This window comes from Python bivittatus, unplaced genomic scaffold (genome assembly GCF_059951505.1).
Source record: "Python bivittatus isolate LINGU-HERP-01145 unplaced genomic scaffold, Pbiv_v1 ctg000090_np1212, whole genome shotgun sequence".
Lineage (NCBI taxonomy): Eukaryota > Metazoa > Chordata > Lepidosauria > Squamata > Pythonidae > Python > Python bivittatus.
In genome coordinates this window covers 533,276-553,422 of record NW_028277046.1, presented here as the reverse complement: position 1 = coordinate 553,422, position 20,147 = coordinate 533,276, and the positions used below count along the sequence as shown (strand labels likewise).

The following is a 20,147-nucleotide window of genomic DNA, read 5'->3' as shown; positions in this document are numbered from 1 at the left end:
GGCGGGAGAACGGCCGGGCGCGGTGTGGCGTGGCGCGGCGTGGCGCGGCGGGAGAATGGCCTGGCACGGTGCGGCGTGGCACGGTGCGGCACGGCGGGAGAATGGCCAGGCGCCACGCGGCGCGGCGGGAAAACAGCCGCGGACCATGTGTCAGGGGCAGAAAAATGGCCGCAGACCACGTGTCAGGGTGGAAAAATGACCGTAGCCCGAGGCGGAGTTCGCACATCGAGGTAAATTTTTGCGGCCGGAGCTGGTCGTAACCCGAAAAGTTCGTTAGTAGAGGCGTTTGTATCCCGAAGTACCACTGTATATAAAGAAGTGGCTTCCAGTCTTCATCACAACAAGTATAAATGAATTTGATAACTCTTTGCCCCTTACAAGGTCATAAACAAATATCTCTTCTTTCCATAACCCATCCTTTATCTATAAGCAAATCCATAAGACTATCAAGTTTTCAATCCTGCGGTCAACAAAAAGTCTGTAAAAGGTTACGAGAACTTTATAAAAACGTGTCTTATTTTAACCTTGATCAAATAAACCAACTTGATATTCCTTCCTTTTACTTCTGAAAATCTTCACCTTTAAATTCATTCAAAGATAGTTGTAGGATTTGCTCCCTCTTCAATTCTTCTTTCTCCCAACGCAAAGGCTTCTTCCAGCCCTCCTTTGTAAATCCAATAAAAAGACATTGTATTTCCCCTTTAATTTTTAAAACTTCAGCCAGTTTTTTGGGTCAAGCCTGCGTCACTCCCAAATTTGACCTGCACCCCATCTATCCGGCTATCCCAGTTGTTAATAAAAATGGTGAATAATACTGGGTCCAAAACCTCGCCGGTAACTGCTTTCCAATTCAACGTAGAGCCCTTAATGCTGATTCTCTCCTTTCACTGTCGAAATGCAACTTCTTCGTTTCTTGCTGATCTGGTTAAAAGAGTTGTGTGAACCCTGGTCCCTGAGTATTTGGCAAAACAGCTCACTTTGAGATGACCAAGCAAATAATGCCTTTACAAGTCAATCCATTCTGTGTCTGATCTGGAGGGAGTCAATTAAGCGGCAACAGAAATCTTACTAAAAGCTCGGCGTGTCAAAGAGCAACGTGAGATCAGAGGCTGTGTATCAGCCACAAAAAAAGCTTTCCGCTTATCCCCAGCACAAAAGATGAATTAACTGTGTGCTTTGTAGAAAAAGGAGTTTTTACTGCACTCCAAAGGAGTCGTGAAAACAGCTTCGTCGCCGTGCAAAATAACAACGTGCCTCGCTCTGCTCAGCAACCGTCAAAATGACACTAAGATGATTTTTCAAGCTCTCGTCGGGAGGAAGGGGAGCCAGATTGCCACCGCACGGTTCAGATTTGCTGAAGAGGTAGATTCTGAGCTTTGCAAACAATTTGCTCTTCATCTCCAGAGGCGCAAGACCTTGCATTCCAAATTTCCTTCCCCAACTGACTTCGAAGTCGCGATCTTTTGGGGATTTTTGCTTTTGCACACTTCAGAAGGTGATTAAAACGCACTTTCTGCCTTTGCTGGATCGCTGTATATTTTGACTGGCAATACGCCTTGCAAAAATTTAAAAAGACTGCTTTGGGTGTAGATTTGGGTGGAGTAAAATTGGGGCATCCTTTTGTTTTTTAAAAAAGAAAATAAATAAACCACCTTCCCTCAAGCAGACCAGGCCAAGCAAACTGCTAAATCTGAATACTTTAAATATAATCACGTTAAATTAATTATATGTCATTCGTTTGGTTATTTCCCCTGGATTTAACACCTTCCTCTTTGGTCATGTCAAAATGGACAGTTTAGTAAGCCTCTTTGGGGCTTTGAAATATCCCCACCCAGAATTTAGTTTAAGTGTGTGGTTCCTTCCGATGTATCCACCCGAAAAAGTGTCTTCCAGACCTTTTCTGCATGATTCTGGAATAATTCACATTTCCATTTCATTACAAAAATACGTCTTGGAGAAATGCACACTTCCTTTTTTCAAAAGAGCCCTTGCAAAGCATGTATATCCAAGAAACACATCAGATTCTTAGGAAATGCTAATGTCGGTGGAGTCAGTGTTCTTGAGATGTTCAGGGAGCTTTCTGAGATGGTGCACAGGAAGATAAATGCCCATCTGCGACTCTGCCAAAAGTGTCTCGGGTGGCTGCGTCCAGAGCGATTGCGCAATCCCAAGAAAAGACATGTTTGCTTCAGGGCTCACAGACACATGCTTTGGACATGCCCCCATGTCCTCAAGTACCATGTGGTCTCTGAATCTGAATCTGTGAGCCCTTGGAGGTAGTCCAGACCAGAAGTGCAAACTACGAGTACTAATACTATCTTTATTGTAAGGTTACCTTAACAGAAACTTGCAAGACTGAAAGTATTTCTCCCCTCCTCTCCTTTTACCCCCTGGAAAAACCAGGGAGGGTCCCTTCTGAGATGCTTCCCACGCCCCTTTTCCTTTGGTGGGCTCAGCCGCCTCTTATTCATCCATTGTCTAGTCTGCGGCTCTTCCTCCTGTCTCCCAAGGTCATTCCTGCAAGCCATTACAGAAACGTTGCACAACCCTGTTTGGGGATTCTGGGTCAGGTGGGTGGGATCCCTGTTACATGAACTGGGCCATGTCTTGAACCATAAGGTAGTTTATTTTAGCAATACACAAGCCATGGGTAGGGCTGGTAGAAAAGTTGCAGCAGATATAATCCAGCTGATCCCGAGCAGCCCTGGCTTTGGCTCTTCTCACCTCCTGCATTGCCCTTGCTCCCTTCCTGCATGCACTGCTGCACATGCGCCCTTCCCAGAATGCTTCCCTGACTTGTGCCAACGTGGCCCATCCTTGCTTTATTTATTGGGGTTCAACTGATTATGGGGGTGCTACCACTGCATTTTGTTCCATGCTGGGTGAATCCAGCTGCAGAATTGTTTCATTTGTTTTGATCAGTTAGCTTTTACTTTGATGTTAATGCTTATTTAGGTGATCTATCTCCCTCCCTCCCTCCCTCCTCCTTCCTTTCTTCCATCCTCTTCCTTCCTTCCTTCTTCTTCCATCCCCTCCCTCCCTCCCTCCCTCCCTCCCTCCCTCCCTCCCTCCCTCCCTTCCTTCCTTCCTTCCTTCCTTCCTTCCTTCCTTCCTTCCTTCCTTCCTTCCTTCCTTCCTTCCTTCCTTCCTTCCTTCCTTCCTTTTCTCCCCATAAACTATGGGTAGCCCCAGTGGGGGCAGAGGGGAGCATAAACAAAGTGAAGGTGGAGCCAGAAATACGGACGGAGGATGACAATATCCATTTTTCCTCTTTTCCATCCTGTCCTTTCCTCTAAAACATCAGGGAAGCCAAAAATCAGGAGTCTGGTGGTATCTTTTCAGACGAACAAATTTGACTCAAAAGCACCGGTGTCTGCAAGCTGCAGCTGACTTCATCTGAAGCGTGGTGTGGCTTATTAGAGTGACCTTTGATTTAAAAGCTTCTGCCTTTTAATAAAGCTGTGTTGGTTGGAAGAGGAGCTTCCAGATTCCTTGAGATTCCGTGCTCCCGTTGATTAACACGGCACTCCTCCTACAGAACTACCGAGAAGGCGATTCTTCTGAGCGGATCTGTCGCAGAGGACTTTAACATTCGACTAAGTCCACAACGGTGGCACTTTGCTATAACAAGAAAATATCGTGCGAGGGCTTTGGCCACACAACTATAAGATGCCACGAGGTTAAAGATAAAAAAGGCACCGATCAACAGTGCCTGCGGAGAGGACCATATCCTAAAACCTTGGTAATCGGTCACCGTTCGAAAAACCATTATCTTAAAAAAGGAAATCTTTGTCTCCGTCCAAAGATAAGGCAGATTTTTGCCATCAGCGCATCGTCTCCAAAAAGGTGCTCACTTCTGATCCATTTCTCTATTTTTTTGGGGGGGGCAACTTAGTTTTTTCTTCCTTCTTGGGTAAAAAACAAAACCAACCGACCCCCCCGCCCAAAAATTCAAAACCAACCAGAAGCCAGCAGCTTTGATGTAGCAATTGAGATATTTTTTAGGTGGTTGCATTAGTTAGAACCGGGAGTGAAGTGGACGTCAGTGCAGCTTGACACACACGCTGGTGCATGTCCTTGCTCTGGAGGCGGTCGGGCGCACAATTAAATCAGCGTAATCATGCGTGTTGGCAATGTGGGACCAGACCTGGGGAGGGCGAGAGATGGATTGAAGATGAAGCGAGCCTTGGCGTGCTTCGGTCGCGGGATTAATTTTAGAAATTCTCCTCGGTAAAATGGGATTTCAGAAACATTGGCGTGTAGAAGAGGATGAACCAGAAGAACAATACAGAGATGGGACAATCTTTCAGATCTAAGCATTAGATTGACCATGAGTTCAATTTTATTATGTATGCTCCTTGGGTAATCTCTTCGTTCATGTTCCTCGATGCTCCTACACCAATGGCCTTGCTTCTGTGCTGCCAGAAAAGTCTCCGAATTATGGCATGGGGTCTTCGGGGTCATCTAGTCTGACCCCGCCCCGCTCAATGCTGGATCCCACACTAATTTAGTTAGTTCTTGTTTTTCGTTCTTGGACATGCTTGAGGAGCAGACAGACTTTCCAAATGAGGACGTCACATTCCTTTGAGGCCGAAAGGCGGCGGCTTGCGACACACAGGCTGATGCGTGTTGCCTGTATTTATTTATTTTTATTTATTTATCATGTTTATATGGCCTCCCGTCTCACCAAACATGCATAGAAGCACACATCTGGCGCTCCCTTGGTTGCAAGACCCATTCGAAGAATGAACGAATGAATGAATGAATGAACGAACGAATGAATGAATGAGATTTTGCGATCGGAAAAATCCAGCATCATTAAGCCTCAAAGAAAGAACCCCGAAGAAAAACCGACACGGAGTCATTAAGTATATTCAATCAGATGTACGCCGTCAAATTATTCAGCGCATCCTTATAATGCTCCCAGTAAAGTAAGATGTGATTAGCTGTTTTGACTGCATCTGACCCGCGAGGGCGCGTTTATTTCTCACAGGGAATTCTCAAACCAGCCCTCCAGCAAAGCAGATGGCTTTATGTTAAAGCAGGCTTGAAAGCTGCATTATTTAAGCATTTCCAAAGTTGCGTGACAGTTAGCCAGTTTCATACTAATATCCCAACTCTCTAAATTTAGTTTCCCTGTTAAGGTCATGGGAAAACAGATCTGAGATCATTTGGCACCTCTGCTCCCAGAAGCACTTCTCTCTGCGCATTTCTTTTTTGCTTCCCCCCCCCCCACGAAAGTATGTTTATTAAACATTTTAGAGAAGGAGTATGAAGAAAAAGAGATAAAAGAGATGTTAGGAGAACAGGAAAATGAACTACAAATAGTAAAATAGAAACAAGTGCATGAGGAAGCTAGAATTTCACAGACGCTGCACTTTTCCAATATTTCATAAATTACTTATGAAATATGAAATCCGTCTCTTTAAAAAAGAAGGAATCGTTTTTAAGCTTTAAGAATGTACCAGTTTTAAAAAAGATGTGCTACAATCTTTGCAGTCCAAAGGATTTCAATTATTGATTGATTAGAGAGAAGGAGAAGGAGAGTTGGAAGACAGAAGATGAAAAGATGGAGGAGGAGAAGAGGAGGAGGGGGAAGGAGAAGGAGGAGAGGAGGAAGAGGAAGATGAGGAAGAGCAGAGGAGGAGGAGGAGGAGGAGGAGGAGGAGGAGGCAAGTTGCACTGTTCAAGAAAAATTTATACAATACATGTCTTCTTGGTCAACCAATGTGAGGCCAATAGGACAGAAAGGACAGAAGATGGTGAGCTCCATCTTCTAGCTAGAAGACATAATTTCAACTCCTCTTGTGAACCTTGAATTAGAGAGAGAGAGAGAGAGAGATGAAGAGCATCCTCTCCTACCAGTTGTGAGGAAGCACCACCTGGCGGCCACACACCCACTGATTAGCCCACTGGTGGAGCTGCAAGTAAGAGGCCATATGGCTGAGCCAGGAGAATGGCCCAAGCAGTGGGGGAAGGTACACTGGGAAGGACCCCACTCGGGCTGTGATTCTCCACTCTAGTGAAATGAGAAAGTGGCACCTCCTGAAATGTCTTAAGCATCCCATCTCCAGGTCCAGGATGGCATCCCAACCCAGAGTAGCTACAATCATGTATCTGGAACCTGGGCAGAGCAATTTCTGAACTCAGATCTTCCATGTTTGGTGGGACAGACCACCTTGGCCCCAGACCAAGATCTATCGGTTGACTTGGTGCACCTTTGAATGGTGGTCCAAGACAGAAGCTGGTGGACTGGATGGGGCGATCAGGATGTGTAGACAGGCAACCACTTTAAGGTCTGTCCTGAGGGATGGGCAAAAGGTAGCACTTTCAGCCCCCCCCCTTACATGTGTGGATCTGATCTGTTCCTTCTCTCATCTCTATGTTCCACTGTCTCTCTATAATGGGATTTATCCTTTCTCCTCAACATCTTCATGACTGCTCTCCTTAAGATCTTAATGATTGATTCCCATCAGCATTTTAGCTGGAAGCCCTTTGATAGCCCTAACCCTGGCTTGGAGGATAGGAATGATGACGGTCTCCTCAATTAAGGTTGATCTAGCCTTCTTTGAACCTGACAAGATCCTACTTCATGCCTGAGTCTGTTTCCAAGTCCATTCACCCAAGGTTGTGATTCCCAGGTTCTGCCTGGACCACCCCATTCCACCCCAACCGAAAGACCCCTCCTGGCTAGAAGGGATGCAGGACTCTGAGGTCCTACTTTGAATATAATAAGCAAGATGAAGGTCCAATAATTTCTTTCTCTTCTACAAAACAAGGGAGTTGGCTTCCCTGCTCCCTAAATGCAGATTAAGCCAAGCATGGGTTTTTTTGAGGGGGGGGGAATTCTTAAGGCCAAGTCATGCTTGCTTGTAAATCCAGAATGAAACAGAAGCCATTGCTCTTCTCCATTCTAGATTGGTCAGTTCTGGGCACCATCTTTGAAGGAGCCCTTGACAAACTGGAGAACAGCAGAATTGGGAAGGAAGAAAAACATACGAGGAAAGATTGGAGTCATGGGGAGGGTTTAGCCTGGAGAAGTGAAAGCTACAGAGAGGCAAAATGGAGTTCACCAACTATCTGAAGGGTGTGTGTGAAGATGACAGTTGTTCCAGAAGACAGGAGGAGAAACAAGGGCTTCAGATGACAAGGAACTAGATTTCAGTTGGACTTAGGAAGAATTCCTTAATGGGAAGAGCTCTTCCACAATGAGACAATGGACACTCTTTTGCTGGAGGTGTTTAAACCCAGCTCAGAAAACGGATGAACTTGGGAACCAGGAAAAGTGTATGGCGTGAGTGCAACCCGGTCATGGTCTCCAAGTCACCCCTGAATGTTGGCCCACGTATTTCCCAGTCCCATATCGCAACCACTAGGTCTTTGTAGTCCTTGATTACTTAGCTACAAGGGCATGGGATTGTGGGTTTGTGTGTGTGGACTCTGCTTCCCTGGAGGTGTTCAGACAGAGCTTGGACAGCCATCTGTCACGGCTGCTGTAGCGGTGGATTCTTGCACCAGGCACGTGGCTGGACTAGATGATCCCTGAGATCCCTTCAAATCCTAACATGCTACGATTCCATGGAGACTTCACGTTGACGCTCTTGGACAACTCCAGCTGCAAGGCCACCTGAAAGAATATTTATTAAATATTAATAAAATGGAAAGATTCATCCACCCTTCCCGTTTCAGCCTCGGAAAATCATCATTTGATCTCTGATAGCTAGAAATGTGTCTGTGTCATTAATTTTAGTGGGACAGAAAGACACAAAAATCTATTTTCTCGGCTTGGGAAGAAAATTGCAATGCCATACATACCGTTGCAGTGATCAATTTGGAACGATAGCAGGGCCCAAATCCAGCAAATCCGGGTTAGCCCATTCTCACATCATCTTTTCTCTTGTCCATTTCCCCAGAATAGGGCAAAGCAGGAGGCCCTGGAGATGTCTTTTGCTGGGCACGGCTGCAAGCCAATTTTATTTTCTGTATCAAAAGTATAGAACAAAAACAGAGCCAGAAATTTTGTCTCTTTCTTATTCCTTCCCTGTTAAGATGGGCTCTTCAAAGAGCAAACGAAAGCCGTGAAAGCTCAGTTCAGTTCCCACGTTCTGCTAATTTCAAATAATAAAAATAATAGGAATAATAATCATGTATTGATGCAAGACCCGAAGGACCAGGTTGGGGGCAGATCATCATGGAGAACATCTATCTATGTGGTCACTAAGAGTTGACGTTGACTTGATGGCACATGATCAATCAATCAATGGATCAGTCAATCCTCTCCCCAGTTGATATGGGGCAGAACCAGTTTTCAGACTTACAGCGCAGAGCAACGTTCACACTGAAACTGTTTCCAATATCATCATATCCAAATTCCCTCCCCAAATTTTGGAGCTGTGAATTACTCATTTCCTCGGTTCCGGGCTGGAACCAATGCCTTAAGGTCTATCTGTTGGGGTCCTCCTTGTTTCTCTTCCTCCTTCCCACTCCTTTGCTTTCTTCTTTTCTGCTTTTGCCCAGATCAGAAAGAGTTTGCCTTAATTGACTGGGAAAAGCTTGAAATCTGGGAGAGCTGCTGCCTGTCAGGGTTGGCAATATTGGTCTAAATGGAGGGACATTCTGGCTGAACATAAGGAAGCTTCTTACATTGATATGTCTTAAGGGAATGGCTGAAGCTCAGGAGAAGACCCCCAACATCTCCAGGGAGGGCTGAGAAGGCTTGTTGCTTGAATTCTTGCAGAGAGGCTGCCAGTCCGTGTTGTCAATACTAGACGAAGCGATGATCTCTCCAGCCAGCGTGCGTTTGGGTCTATTCGCAAAGAATGGACGAAATGCACACTTAGGCTGGTATCCGAATGCTCAGATCTGCATCCTGTGTGACGCTGAATCTCTTGTTTCTAGCGATTACTAGCAGGAGGTTCCGCAGAGTAGCCGGCTTGGGGGGTAAAGCGGGGCAGAGAAGGTGGAAGGCTTGAGACTGTTAAGGAACCAGAGCAGGAAATTAAATGAGAATGAAAAATGAGCACCTGGGGATCTGGTGGGCCATTACCGTTTCAGGATAGCAGCCTCGTCTGAGCAGGCTTCCGTTTTTCTGCCTCGTTCTTCTTGCCTTCGAATGTCTTTCAGGAGCCATTTTTAAGTCCATAGATTCATGTTGCGAGGTGTTGAATTCTTCTGTTAACCCAGATCTCTTCCTCTCTGCAGCCTCCCTGGCTGCTCCTATGAGCAACTGGAATATTTCACGGGAGAGAAGCCCCCTCCTGCAAAGTCTAACACAACATCTGGGTGGACTTCAACTCCCAGAATTCTCATCAGTGGCCATGTTGGCTGGGGAATTCTGGGAGTTGAAGTCCACCCATCTTCCAGTGGCCAAGTTTGAAAAACACTGCTCTAAATGTTATAAGTAGTTAAGCTAGATAACTTAAGGTGAGAAATCTTAGGATATGTAAGACATTGCAACAATTTTAGCTTTTTATGAATTTAATACAGGCTGTAGCCCTACCAGGATTTGATTGGGGCTATTGCAATGATAATCCAACCCATTAAAAACAAAATAAAGCATAATGTCACTGGAATGGTAGATGTGTATTAAAAAAAAAGAATTAGGATATTTTATTCCTATTTTGGAAGGGTTGTTATGCATTTGTTTTATGCTGGTCCACAGCGGACAGAAAAGCAAGTGAGAAAATCGTGGCCTTGAAGGTCGGACAGCGAGCGGGTTGGTGACACCACCAGGGTGGGTGGGACGGACATGCGGGGCCTTAAAAACACAGGCACCCCCCGGAGATATCGCGGGTTCAGTTCCAGACCACCACAATGAAGCGAAAATTACAACAGAGCGAGTCACACAAATTGTTTGGTTTCCCAGTGCATAGAAACGTACCGTTTGCACTATACTGTAGCCTATCAAGTGTGCAATAGACACACTACATTGTCGTGCAAAGTCAAAACAACCCAGCGTACACACCTTCATCAAACCATTTCTTAAAATAAGACCACAAGCCACATCGCGGGGCTGTTCCTTTCGCGAACGATTCCTCTGCTGCACGTGAGGCTGTTCGATACACGCCATATCTCCGATGCGCAGTAAAGCGATGTGCCATAAAACGAGGCGTGCCTTTATCGGGAGGTTGGTGAGAAAAAACTTTGTTTTTACCATTTTTACCTGCCCCAAAATGGGCCATTTCATTTCCGGACGCGCACAGGTTGGTCCGGAGAACCATCCCGTTGAACCCCGAGTTAAACAATGACAAAAGTCCCCACGTTTTACAGGGCTCCCTGCTGCGCTGGGTCCCCCCCAAAACCGTTGCTGCAAAGAGCCAAATGCAAGTCACGGCGAGACCACATTTTCCACCCAGCAGGTTTGCCCGAATTTTTTAAATTCTGGCTTCAACAGAATTAGCCCCAAGAGTTCAAGGCTGGTTTGCCCCCCACCCCACCGTCCTTATTAACATCCCCATTGTAATTAATCCAAACTTCCCGGGGATGGGCAATTTTAAAGATGGGACTCTGGTTTATTTATTTCCTCCGGCCATCATCTCCCCCGGTGGGCGCAGATGCCGGCTGGCTGCTGTGCGGTTTTCAAACTGAGGGTTAAATCCCACCATAGCAAGGAGCCCATATAAGACTGATCATCTGGAGGCAGAAGGAGGGGAAGAATAAAGTGCATTATTTTGGATAGAAAAAAAAAAAACTCAGGAGGAGTCTGGTGGCACCTTTTCTGATTAGCCCATTTTTTCCCAAAGGCACCACATTTTAAAGGCATAAAAAAACAGACTCCTGATTTGCTGGAACCACAATTCAAACGGCCCCTGTTTCGGATAGAGCTACCATCTTCCCGACATTCAGCTAGAAATGGGTCTTCTCGGAGACTTGGTGGGATCTGCAGTTCCAAACCATTTTGATCAGGGGTTGGGAGCATTTTAAATATCTCGATGACATGCCTAGAAAATAGAGCCTTTTCAGAGTCTCCGACGGTGCAGCCCTTCTGTGTGGCTTCATGCCACCCCCGGAGCCCTGCGGCCAAGTTAAGCAAACCCAATTCTCGTCTTCAGACAACTCCCCCCCACCCCGTCCTCTTGAATTGCATATAGTCTTTTTATAGAGTCTTATTTTTTTAGCTAAATTCATACGGATAGGTACATTTTTACTGTTCTTAATGTTTGGATTTCCATTGCGAGATGCCCAGGGTCGCTCTCTGGGGGAGAGGGGCGGCGTATATGTTAAATAAATAAATAAATAAATAAATACGCCGTGCCCAAACTTCCAGAGTTGGAATCAGGATACATGGCTTCTGATCCTCTAAATAATATTTTTCTCCTGTCTTTGCAGTGAATTTGCTGGATACGTCCAAGATTATTGGTGATTGGGGGTGGCTCATTTATCCTTCACATGGGGTAAGTAAGTAAGTAAGTAAGTAAATAAATAAATAATAATAATAATATAGTGCCAATAGTTATAGGTCCTTGGGGGCCATCCCAAAACATCTGGAGCACCGCTCGAAGACACCTCGGCATTGACAAAATCACCATCAGTCCTTTGCCAAAGGCAGCTTGACTTGGAACCATTTATATCCCGCAACGAGGCCTTTAACACAATCAGACGACAACGTCTGCCTATCCCAGGTCCTCCAAAAATGCCAAATCCAGTCCAAACATCTGGCGGACTGTGCAACCAACCAAAATTTACATACTGCCCGACTCTGGGAATGTGACAGAGTTTGCTGGATGAAATCCAGGGGCTTTTAAGCCAGCTCCTATTTCCCATGCTAATCACCTTCTTCATTCTGGAAATCCCCAAGCAAATTGCCCGGTGTTGGAATATCCGTGCCGTATCTTATTTTCCTTTAACTTGTTTTAGAAGGCTCCCGGGGAGCAGAATTGGTCCGAGAGGGTGGCGGCAGAGTCGGGCATTTTCCAGAAGCAATAAACAACAGAGAAACATCATCTTCTCAGCGCTACCATTTCAATTTTGCCCAGCGCACCCAGGAAGATTGAATGCAATTTAAGAAGTAGCTTGCTCTTCCCAGCCTCAGGCGGCAAAATTAGGGTGCTGCGCTCTCGCATGTCAAAGAGGGCGAGAGATGTGCAAACACCCAGCGGTTCCGTTCGGAGGCAACCCGGCCCTTCTCCCAAAGCGAGCCGCAGGCCGGGTGGAGACGTCCGTGAGGTCGGACGCTTTGGCCCCGATGGAACTGGGCCCGTTGATGTTCCGGATCAGAGCAATGGACAAAGCTGGTTTGATTCACCGATTCTCTGAATTTTCTGAATTCTGAAAAGGCCACCGGCCTTTTCCGACGTTCTTTTTTTTGGAATAACTTCATTGGCTGTTTAAACAAGAGCGGTAAAGACGAGCAAGAGCGAATGTTTCCGATAAAGGAAGAAAAGAAAACGCGAGAAAAAGAGAGGGAACAAAGGAAAAAAAAGGAAATGATTCCCATTTTCTTTTACAGCAGCTATAGATATAGATTTAACTTGAACTCTTACAACATCGCTTTCTTTTCTTTCCATCAGCTAATATTTTTTCGAACCATCAAGCCCATATATCATAATTTCGGTTTTTTTTCTGTTTCATGCAAAAAGTCCAAAAGGGGAATCTTTTCTGAAATTCTTTTCAGATGCAAGAATTCGTTTTCTTGCATTGCCGGCTAATTTAGAATTGGCAGGACGGATAGTGAAGCAGGAGGGCATTAAAAGAGGTGCCAGGACCAAAACAAACAGCATCGTGATTATTTAAATTGTCTCCCTGAATTACTTACAGCACCCAGGAAATGCTTTTGTGGGGGACATTTTATAGCCCCTCAATCTCTGGTTCCCCCTGCCCCAGTTGCTTAGTTTAGGCATCAGCAAAAGAAGGTTAGATATTAATCAGGATCAAGTGTCTAGTCCCGTGTTTCTTAACCTTGGCAGCTTTAAGATGTGTGGACTTCAACTCCCAGAATTCCCCAGCCAGCATGGGTAGACTTCAACTCCCAGAATTCCCTCACCAGGAATTCTGGGAGTTGAAGTCCACTCATCTTAAAGTTGCCAATTTTGAGAAACACTGATATCAGGTGCTTAGCTAAGACAAAAGAGGGTAATTATACATAAATAAATATAAATAATTATCGAGTTGGGGACAGGGCAAAAAGTTTGTTATCTCACAAGAGTAAATAGGAAGCTCTATTTGTCTAAACAGCCTCTCTTCCTATTTATTGGAGACTGGAAACCCCTTACGGACTTCTTGCCTAAAACTGAAAAAAATGAACTTGTGATTTATGGTTTTGACATTAGGCAGGGGAGATTATAGAAAGAAGAGAGTCGTGATGTAACTTGAGAGGGAGAGGTGAAAATAGAATTGTGCTTATAACTGCTGTGAAGAATATCAGAAGCCACTTCTTTATATCTTCCTCTTTTTTTTACTTCCTTCTACTTTTTTTCTTATTGCACTTTTCGCTTTGCCTTTTATTTCTGTTTTCGTCTGTATTAGTTCTTAGTATTGCTGTTAAAACTTTCAGTACAAATTATAATTAAAAAATAAATAAACCGCCTCTCTTCCAGGGGTTAGTGGAAAAATGCGGGTCAGTCCCAGGACAATCAATCAATCAATCAATCAATCAAACCGATGGCTCACATACAGCCCTTCCTCCCACCCCAGTGCCGCTGAGAAGTTCATTAACTGCAGACAGCCCAAGATGGTCTAACGGTGGCCTGATTCGACAAGGTGAAAAACTACCCCAACAGACCTAGCAGAAACTGCTGGTGGTCCCTCCGCCCTGGCAGGTCATTTCTCCCTCGCCCGCCGGCCAAATTTAAACCATGCCATTATCTCCTTTCTCCCCTCTTTATCCTTTTATAATCTATTTTTTTTTTAAATCTAGTATTAGCTTCCATTTAAACAGCTAAATCCCCGAACAGAGATGCAACGAAGCCCCTTGTCTCAGCGCATTAATAATCGATCCATGAATTGCTTTTATTTATTTATTAAATTTATATGCCGCCCATCTCCCCCAAAGGGTGACTCATATTCTTGCTCGTTAGAGAGTCTTCTCTTAGTGGCAGGAGAGCTGTCGCATTATGTCCAAGCAACAGCCGTGGCGTGCTGGCTTGAAATTGGAAAGCTCCCCTGGGCCGTCCCTTCCTTGCTGCAGAAGGGGGTCTCCAGCCCCCCGATCATCGGGGAACTGCCGTTCCTCGGTCTGAATGTTTTTGATCAGTTCACCTTGAGCAGGGTGGGAAAAGCACACATTTTAAAATTTTATTTTATTTTTTTATTAATTTTATTGCAAATGCACCCCGCGTGCGCCTCTCCAAATTGTATAAAATTCAACGCTGTGGATTATATGGAAAGCATTGGGGGGGGGTTGCTTTGGCAAAGGAGGGTGCAAACCCCCCTTCCCCTCATTCGTAAAAGGAAAGAGCTCCCTGGATTCTAAAAACGAAGCCCCACGGCTGCATCGTTCCTGCTGTTCCGGCGGGGGGGGAGACGGGTTTCCGCCTTGCGTGTGCTGAAACATCTTCCAGGTACCCAGCCCCAAAGGAGGTCTTGAGATAGCACTTCGCATCTCAACAAGCTGAACGGCATCGCCTCCTGAAGCTTAGACCATGATTGTAAGGGTTGGAGGGGGTCTTAAAGGGCATCTAGTCCAACCCCTGCCCCGTGCTGGAATTCATCCTTACAAAATCCCCAAAATTTTGCACCCCATTCTAAGCGTGGTTCACCACACCTGGTGGCATAGTTTGTTCGGTCAGCTTCTCATCCGGGGGAGGTGCCAACGCCCCAAAAGCTCACTTCCAAATTCAAGGAAAAGTGTTATGTGAATCCAGCCTGGGGTGGCTATTTTTAGAGGAATATTCATGTTCTTTTTTTTTCCTTTTTCTTTCTTTCTTTCTTTTTTTTTAATTAGAATTTTTAAATACAATAAAAGTATATAAAAAAGGAAAAATAAAAATAAAGAAGAGAAGATAAAAAAAAGAGAAAGAGAAAGAAAGAAAGAGGAAAGAAAAAAAGGAAAGAAAGAGACAGAAAGAAAGAAAGAGAAAAAGAAGGAAAGAAAGAGAAAGAAAGAAAGAAAGAAAGAAAGAAAGAAAGAAAGAAAGAAAGAAAGAGAAAAAGAAGAAAGAAAGAGAGAGAGAGAGAAGGAAGGAAGGAAGGAAGGAAGGAAGGAAGGAAGGAAGGAAGGAAGGAAGGAAGGAAGGAAGGAAGGAAGGAAGGAAGGAAGGAAGGAAGGAGATATAGAATTATGACTTCTGCCCTTCTTTCTATCAAGTACTTGCCATCTTCTTCCTTCCTCTCCCTCTTTACCCCTTTTCCATCCCCAAATCCATAAATCAGTCTTTTCTTCTTTCAACCAAAAGTCCACCTAAGGTTTCCAGCCTTTCAAAAAAGCCTTTCCAATAGAAGAGAATATGTGTGGCTCAGAGTTGAACCTTGGGGGTCTTTGAGCATGGTGGTTTCCTTGCAGACGTTTCGTTACCTGTCTAGGTAACATCACCAGTGCTACGAGGGAGTGGGGTGACCCCTCTGGGCCTGGTCGCCCCCACTTTTCTGGCACTGAAGATGTAACCTAGACAGGCGCCGAAACGTCTGCAAGGAAACCACCACGCTCAAAGACCCCCAGGGACTCCAAAAAAGTCCCTATCGTTTTTTTCCTGGCCATTCACACTCTTTCCACCAGTGCATTTAGCTAGAAGGTGTTACTGGCACCTAGGAAGTGAAACGAAGAAATGCTCTGAACAAAAGAGAGCGCAGGGCCAAATTCCAGCCCGCCCTGATCTTTCTCCCCTGCTCTCTCTCCCCAGTGGGACTCCATCAACGAAATGGATGAATTCTTCCAGCCCATCCACACCTATCAAGTGTGCAACGTCATGACCGCCAACCAGAACAACTGGCTGAGGACCAGCTGGGTCCAGCGGCATGGAGCCCACCGGGTTTACGCCGAGATCCGATTCACCCTGCGGGATTGTAACAGCATGCCTGGGGTGCTGGGCACCTGCAAGGAGACGTTTAACCTTTATTATCTTCAATCCGACCGGGACCTGGGGAGTACCACGCGCGAGAGTCAGTTCGTGAAGATCGACACCATCGCGGCTGACGAGAGCTTCACCAACGTGGACCTGGGCGTCCGGAGGCTCAAGCTGAACACCGAGGTGCGCGGCGTCGGGCCGCTAAGCAAGCGGGGCTTCTACCTCGCCTTCCAGGACATCGGGGCCTGCATCGCCATCGTCTCTGTCCGCGTTTATTACAAAAAGTGCCCCGCCATGGTGAGGAATCTGGCCGCGTTCTCCGAGGCGGTGACCGGGGCGGATTCCTCATCCCTGGTGGAGGTGCGGGGAGAGTGTGTGACACACTCGGAGGAGAGAGACACCCCCAAAATGTACTGCAGTGCAGAGGGGGAATGGCTCGTACCCATCGGGAAATGCGTGTGCAGCGCCGGATATGAAGAACGGAAGGATTCGTGTTTAGGTAAGATGGGTGTTCGGATGATGATGGCACCTTTGGGGGTACCAGTATGGTTGCCAATGTTGTAGGGAGAGACCTGTGTTAGTCTACGGGTTGGGGGGATTCAGGAAGCTTGTCCCCCCCTTTCTGACTAGCCCATTTTATGAAAAGTCACGCGCTTCCGTGAAATGTGACTCACCTCCTCAAATGCACATGCCTCTTCGTGATCCTTTTTTTAGTCTTAAAGTTTCATTCAAGCATCGTTTCTAAACCAAGATGAAAACACGTACAGATCTGAAGCAAGCTCCCGACAAACATAGGCTTTGCATGTCCCCTTTTCTGCCGTTCACACCATACGGCAGAAACGCCATCACTATTCATTCCAACTTCTGGTTTGAGAAAATATTTTCGAGGCATAGGGATAACACAGGAAAAACTAATGGAACAGAAAAAGGTGCAGGTTAAAAACATATATGCCAGCTTTTCTCAACCTTGGCACCTTTAAGATGGGTGGACTTCAACTCCCAGGCTGGCTGGGGAATTCTGGGAATTGAAGTCCACCCATCTTAAAGTTGCCCAAGTTGAGAAACACTGATATATGCAATAGCGTCTCACATATGAAGTCATTTTCCCACACTAAAAAAATGAAAAAAATCTTGCCCCCGATAAAACTGTCCTTCAGAACTCACCTATCATGGTAAAATGCCCAATTTTCTAAATGTTCAACTGCAGAACTAAACTTTCTCCTAGTAAAACAAAGCCACAGAGACCGACAGTTGGCCCCGTGTACAGAAACAGAAATATTTGCAAAATGAAGCCCCGAGGCAAGAATGGCGTAGGAGATTTAAGGAGATCAATAAAAGTGTGCGTCTGAGGAAGTGAGTCACAGCTCTCACAAAAGCACATGCCTTTTAACAAAATGGATTAATCAGAAAAAAGTGCTGTGGCAGAGGCTATTTTATGTACTTCTCATCAATTTGCTTTAACTTTTTACCAGGGCCTGTTTATGTTGACTGACTATGATACACGGTTGTAAGCGACATGAACTAAATTGCAAACCTGCCCTAAAAGTAATATATTTTCTTTTCAGAAAGTCTATCTATCTATCTATCTATCTATCTATCTATCTATCTATCTATCTATCTATCTATCTATCTATCTATCCATCCAGCTGTTAACTTTCAGACATTCACTGACCAGGGCTGGTACATGAACATTTGCATCAAAATGTGGGCATTCACCCCATTTTGGATGGAAAGGACTTTCAAAACTCCCGTCTGAGTTTAAAGAGATTCCAGGTCTACCCCATGGTTAAGACTTAAATTGCTATTGATGAATTTGTATTTATCCCCCGTCTTTCCTCTAGAAGGGGCACTTGATGCTCTGTCTTTATTTCATCCCCAAAAGTACAAAGTAGGTTGCTTTGAAAGACGACAGCCGTGTCGCACCACACACTTTGCCAGGTCAGTTAAACACCTGGAGGCTTCATCTGCACTCTGGTTAGAGTTCATCTTAAGGTTCATCTTAGGGTTCATCTTAGTTAGCGTTCATCTTGGCGAGATGTAACGGGCAAACTCAGAAAATTGGTTAATTCAGGAACAAAGAGAAGGGTAGGTGGGAATGTAACCCAGTCATGCCTTGAAGTCACCTCATTTTGACCCACGTGATCAATATTGGAACTGCGGTTTCTCAATCATTAGATTTTTCTCAGTTACTCAGCTGTGGTTTCATAGTGGCGCAGAGTCGTCAACGTTTGATCTCAGAATCCGATAGCTGATAGAGGAAAAATGAACTGATAAAATGAGAAATTAGGGGTCTATCAAAGTTCTTTAATAATTAGCTGCTTTCACTTTACCACCTTGCTCTCTGTCCCTGGAGGCATTCAGCATTTTTTCCCAGACAGGAAGTTGGATTGGATGATCTCTAAACTCCCTCCCCATCCTTCCAATTTAAGGAGCCCAGTGCCGTGCAGAAGGTTGAGCTGGGAGTTGAAAGGTACACTTGCTAATGCTTGGCAGAGTACATGATGCAAATAAAAAAAAACAAATAGAATTTTTAAAAAATGATCTCGGCTGGCTTAGTTCAACTTACTAAGCCATAACTCATGACGAACCGAGGTTAACCGTTACGTTGGGCCAATGTAGATGCAAGTTTTGGGGCACACCCAGGCCCCGACTTCCTTCTGCATCCTCGTGCATAAGGACAGCAATTAATAATGGAGGTTGTATCCTGTCTCCAAGCAGAAATGCTAAATTGAGAGCCTCATGTGCACAGGAGATTTGGCACTACACCAATGGCTTTTCCCACTGGCTCTGTAGAGCTGGTGGACTTGTTCCTCTAAGCCTGTCTGTGTCTGGCCTTCTTCATGTGCCTTTTCTGCAATCCTGTGTTCGCTCCGGCAGGACGTCTTGACAGCAAACGCAAAGTCGATAGAAACAAACTTCTCTTCTAAATCCGTCACCTCTGAGCACGGCTGAACTCCAAGTTTGGAAGACATTTCTCTGTCCTCCCCAGAGATTGCTGGAAGAGAGTCTGGTCTGCAACTGTATAAACGATGATAAGAAGACAGAAGCCGAACACTGTGCGCTCGCCTGAGGCTACGCATGTACGGGAGCCACAACACCGGGGCTCTCGGAGGAGACTTTATTTGCTTTCGGCTTCTTCACAAAAGCCGTTTAGAAGAAGCAAGCTTTGGCTCTGCAAATACATATAGGGGGCTTTGTTTATATCCAGGGAGAACAGCGAGCATCTGGTCTTGACAAAATTCAGCACAAGGGTACCGCATCAAAGTCACGCGGAGAAGGACGCTGGGACGCAGACTGCTGGCCGCCGTCAGATACGCTGTATAAATTTGGGACATTGTTCCACTTTTTGCAAATGGACTGTTTGCAAGGATGGGGAAATGTTGGCCTTTTGTGCATGGAAGAGAAGAGGCTGGCGCAAGGGAAGTTCAGATGTGCCAGCTTTCTCCTTAAGGAGGATGATCATTATTTTCCTGTGGAGTCCGTTGGGTAACGAAACGTCTGCAAGAAAACAACCAAGCTCAGAGAACCCCAAGGACTCTACGGTTCAACCCTGAGCTACAGGTCTTCTCTTCTGTTGGCATGGTTTTCCTCTCTTCTTGAATTCTCTTCTCAAGGTCATTAGCTGGGTTCTTATATTGCTCCAAACCACGGCTTGTTTTAATTGGATTGTATTGACTAAGCCACGCTGGCCAGATTCCCATCACATGAAGTCATCAAATCATGCTTTATAAGCCACAGTAGATATTCACATATCACCTGTAAGCCAAAAGCAGGATGGTGCGCTGTGTGAACACAGGATTTATCTTAGCTTATGGCTGGGTGGGCATGTTTCACTTTGCATGTTTGTGGCTTCATATGTTGTGTGAACTCAGCTAGTTGTGTCTTAATCAGCGAAACAGAAGCAAAGAACCCATTGTGTCACCAGCAGAAGAGAAGCAAACAAACTATGCTTATGCCTTAGCACAATATTTGAACCGAGTAATTAATACAGGCAAATAAATTAGAAGAGTGAGGAGAATAATAGAGATGTATAAAATTAAATAAGGCTAGAAAAAAGTGGGCCATGAGTTTTATTCCTCTGGGATCTTGCTATGAAATAGAAAAATATTCTTCTTTGATGCAACTTGCTAGAGAAGGTTAAAACGAGGTTGGGACCTTTGTGGTTCAATGTCTGGTGGGACCCTAACCATTGTCTTAATATGTGGT

At 45.3% G+C, this 20,147-nt stretch overlaps 1 protein-coding gene across 1 annotated transcript in view; it reads left to right on the top strand.

Moving 5' to 3' along the window:
* Nucleotides 1-15,789: 15,789 nt before the first annotated feature.
* Nucleotides 15,790-20,147, top strand: part of EPHA8 (EPH receptor A8) — a 34,362-nt gene continuing 30,004 nt past the window's right edge. The window contains exon 1 of the mRNA XM_088136681.1: nt 15,790-16,440. Coding sequence (XP_087992807.1) covers nt 15,795-16,440 — 646 coding nt within the window. The 5' untranslated portion in view covers nt 15,790-15,794. The remainder of the gene's footprint in view (nt 16,441-20,147) is intronic.